Source organism: Octopus bimaculoides, chromosome 28 (genome assembly GCF_001194135.2).
Source record: "Octopus bimaculoides isolate UCB-OBI-ISO-001 chromosome 28, ASM119413v2, whole genome shotgun sequence".
Lineage (NCBI taxonomy): Eukaryota > Metazoa > Mollusca > Cephalopoda > Octopoda > Octopodidae > Octopus > Octopus bimaculoides.
Genome location: NC_069008.1, coordinates 2036497 through 2040680, shown reverse-complemented (window position 1 = coordinate 2040680; position 4184 = coordinate 2036497). Strand labels below are relative to the sequence as shown.

Sequence of the window (4184 nt, the reverse complement as noted above, 5' to 3'; positions counted from 1 at the left end):
TTCTCGGAATCTGGTCACTTGACTAAGCACAAACGTACTCATACAGGAGAAAAACCATATCACTGTGATATCTGTGGTAAATCATTCTCTGTATCGGGTCACTTAACTGATCACAAACGTACTCATACGGGAGAAAAACCGTATGAGTGTGGAATCTGTGGTAAATCATTCTCTAGAAATGATGGTCTCACTAATCATAAACGTATTCATACAGGATAGAAGCCATATCTTTGTAATGTCTGTGGTAAATCATTCTCTGAATTTGTTAACTTACAGGAGAAAAACTATGTCACTGTGACATCTGTGTTAAATCATTCTCAAGAAATTATGGTCTTGTCATAAACGTTTACATACAGAAGAGAAGCCATATCAGTGTGATATTTGTGGTAAATCATTCTCTGAATCTGGTCACTTGACTATTCATAAACGTACTCATACAGGAGAGAAGCCATATTACTGTGACATCTGTGGTGAATCATTCTCCAGAAATGATGGTCTCACTAGGCATAAACGTACTCATGCAGGAGAAAAACCATATCACTGTGATATCTGTGGTCAGTCATTCTCTGAATCTGGTTACTTGATTAAACACAAGCGTACTGATACAGGAGAAAAACCATATCACTGTTACAGTGATATGGCTACATCTGTGATAAATCATTCTCTAGAAGTAGTTACTTGACTACACACAAATATATTCATACAGGAGAGAATCCTTATCAAGTGATATCTGTGGGAAATCATTCCCTGGTAAACATGACTTAACTACACACAAACGTATTCATACAGGAGAGAAACCATATCACTGTGATATCTGTGGTAAATCATTCTCTGAATCCGGTAACTTTACCACCCATAAATGTACTCATACAGGTGATTAGCCATATCAGTGTGGTAAATATTTTTCTGAAATGCATTAATAGAGAGAAACCATATTATTGTAATATCTGTGGTAAATCATTGTTTCAATTTAATGACTTTACCAAACACAAATGTATTCACACAGGAGAAATTCCATATAGTCGTGATATCCATGGTAAATCTTTTTCTACGACTCCTGTTTTAAGTAGACACAAGCATATCCGTACACGAAAGAGGCCATGCCAATGTGATATCTGTGGTAAATCATTCTCTTATTTAAATACCTCAGATAGTCACAATATAAGAAAACAATATAGTAGTGGTATCTGTGGTAAATCATTCACTCAAAGGTTTCATTTGTGCTGAATCATTTTCTCAAACAAAGATTTTACATTCTCACAAATATATTCAGACAGGAGAAAAGGCATTCTCTAACAAAAAGTGAGTATCTCCCCATTTAGCTATTCACTTAGAACTGTAATTATTATTGTCCAAATTCGTTACCTCACACAACAATAAGTCTCTAATGACCATTTTTCTTCACTGATGCAACATGTACCCTCGACTTCACCTAATCATTCATCTCTTTTTGTTTTGTTCTTTAAAATGCTTTTCTTGATGCCAGCCATTTAAACACCTTTTACATTATATAGACAAGGCATGCCATACATGTGTTGTAAAACCAAAATACACAGTGTTTGTCAAAATTTATTCCATGAGAAGTTATATTATCATCAATGCATTCTCAAAGGAAAAAATATAATGTTATTTTACATATAATTACTATTATGCTGACATAAATATGGTAACTTACTGCTGTAATATTTCTAATAAAAATCATTTATTCACTATGCTTGTATGTATTCCTTCATGCCTGCTCCACTCTTCCCCACCTGTTCTTGCAAATTATCCAACCACATGTCACTTTTGTTGCTCTCCTGTCTATTTGTATCATCATTACTATTCTGCTGCATTGAATTCTCAATCACCTCCTACTCCCTCCGTATGTCTTGCATTATTGAAGTGCCTACCTTAGATTTCATCACTCGTTCACCATTCCTTGTACACTCTTGTCACTAACACTAACTGTCCCACATTTTTCTTCCTCATTCATTCTTGTATTAAATAATAAAAAGAAGCTACGGTTAAACTCCAGTTGAACCTTTCTTTTCATTTATTATTTTCTCTTTGACATTAAGATTATTTGTGAGTAACTTGCACGTTGTTTCCAAACCAATACTCAAGAACTTATAGAAATCTGACACGCAAGTTCAATGTTAATTTTATTTAATTCAATTTCAAGTCATAACAGTATTATACTTGTAACTTGAGTGCTGTCCCTTAGTTTACTTGGCGATTTACGAGAAAGCATTGATAGAAGGCTTTTTCTATTTTTTTCTTCTTCTTCTTAGAAATTACTTGTCGAGAAAAGTGACAAGTATTTAATTTCTTAACCAATTCTTCAAACTGCTCTAGGAAGAATTTGGGTAAATTACTTAAGTTCATAATGTAGACTTCAGACAAATGCAGTGTCTATTTCGTGAGTGTGAAAATAATTCAACACTACAAGACATGCAGATTTGAGTGACAAAGCCTCCAGTAGCAGCTTTAAGTGTCACCAAAAAGCTATCGGAAATCCCAGATTTTTATAAGCTTCTCTGGAAATTTCTAGAAGCGTCTGGAACTGCATACAAAATCAATTTTTGGTCGGAAACTAGGGTGGCTTCGGCTTTAATTTACTTAAGCCAATGAAAAGTATCTTTTCAAATTGGCTTCGTCTAAACTTGTATCTAAGCGCAAAAAGATTTTCACGAAACAACTAATTGAGTTCCGATTGAAACAAAGCTTTTTACTAGAATCTGACAAATAATTATCGTCTGACGGAGGACTGGTGATTAATTAAACATTATAATAATCTCCTTTACAGCTGCCATAGCTCAAGCCAGTGTCTGAAATATATTCGTATCCACTTTTAGCAATTCCTAAGAAATGGAACATTAACTAGTGAAGTTTGTACAAGGTCTGTGACCATCCCTGAGTGTAACAATGTCTCTTTGAATACATGTTTTCACATCAAGAATCTTGCAAAAGAAATACATAAACGTACATTTATAGAATATTTTCTAGGTAAAATAAAGTGATTAAAACGAGGGTCATTCTAGTGTCGGTACTTTAGTGCAGCTTCAAAAAACAAAGGGACCTCTAGGGTCTGCCCATTTATCGTGGGATCAACATTATTTTCTGCTAGGATGACAGGGGTGAGTGAGGTATTATACCGAAAGATACATTTTTTTCTTCCGCATTCTGAGATTGGTGTAGGATCGTGAATATTACAGGAATTGAATGATAAAAACGTGTCATGAGTTTCAAAGGAGACAGGAGAATAAATTAAAAGCGGAGTAATTGAAATTGCATTCAGATTAACGGGAGATAACTTGACATAGGTGAGTAATTTCAAGTCTTGTTCCACCAGTGACACTTTCCGGTTTCTTCGTGTTTCGTTTCAATTTTCCGTGTCAGTTTTTACATTTCCTTTGTGAAACAGTTCCATACAGAGATTATTTAATGTAGACGAAGATTTAGAAGAAATGGGAAACAGAAATTAGTAATTTACGGCGAAATGCAAGTAAGTCTTTTACTCAGTAGTGTGAAAGTAATAACTTGATAGATTCATTGTCTAATAGAACTAATAGTAAATATATAGGCTTCACTGTAGCAGAAAGATGAACGGATTACGATGTATATTCATTGTAGTAGGGGAATATAATTGCTTAAATATTAAATAATTCATCTGAATGAAAACTGCTATGTTAATATCTTTAATGAGTGTATCTGAGTGAAGACTTACATCTGTACCCCACAAAAAAACCCTACTTCATTTATTTATTTACTGAACCCTCCGTTTTCGGGTACGGAGATTACGAATCTGAAAAAAAAAAAAAATTGGCAAACATCGGCATTTAAAAATTTCAATTTTAAAATTGAATTCGTGCATCACATACAGATGTGTGTGGGTGTGTGTTGAGAGAGATTTGGCTTTTATTCCGGTACTCATACTTGTTGTAACTGCCCTTCAAGTTGCATTTTGTAGTAAAAAAAACAAAAAAACACTTTGGAAATTTCCCACACTTTCAGTTGTAAAATAAAAATGAACACTTTATTTTAACTTTTGACAAATTTTCACCACCCCACTGCCGCCCTTTGTACTAGAAAAGAAAAAACACGATTTTTCGCATGGAATCAACTCCCCTAACCTCCTACTTTCCCGCAAATCCCTCGTTTTGATGGTTCGGAAAGGGGTGGGGGAAGGTCTCCCCACCCGG

At 34.6% G+C, this 4184-nt stretch overlaps 2 protein-coding genes across 5 annotated transcripts in view; both read left to right on the top strand.

The window, feature by feature from the left end:
- Positions 1–2022, top strand: part of LOC106882509 (zinc finger protein 91) — an 8967-nt gene extending 6945 nt beyond the window's left edge. The window contains 1 exon segment of the mRNA XM_052977659.1: positions 1–2022. Within this exon segment, the coding sequence (XP_052833619.1) occupies positions 1–342 (342 nt within the window). The 3' untranslated portion in view covers positions 343–2022.
- The window catches only part of LOC128251160 (zinc finger protein 271-like), a 14244-nt gene that overhangs the window by 1231 nt on the left and 8829 nt on the right, over positions 1–4184 (top strand). The window contains exon 1 of one of the 4 annotated variants that reach the window (XM_052977653.1): positions 1205–1302. The exons of 1 other annotated variant lie outside the window; for it this stretch is intronic. The gene's annotated coding sequence lies outside the window, so the exon portion shown is untranslated. Of the gene's footprint in view, positions 1–1204; positions 1303–3028; positions 3488–4184 lie in introns of those variants that run through there. 2 more of the 4 variants (XM_052977655.1, XM_052977651.1) reach the window with 2 other exon arrangements.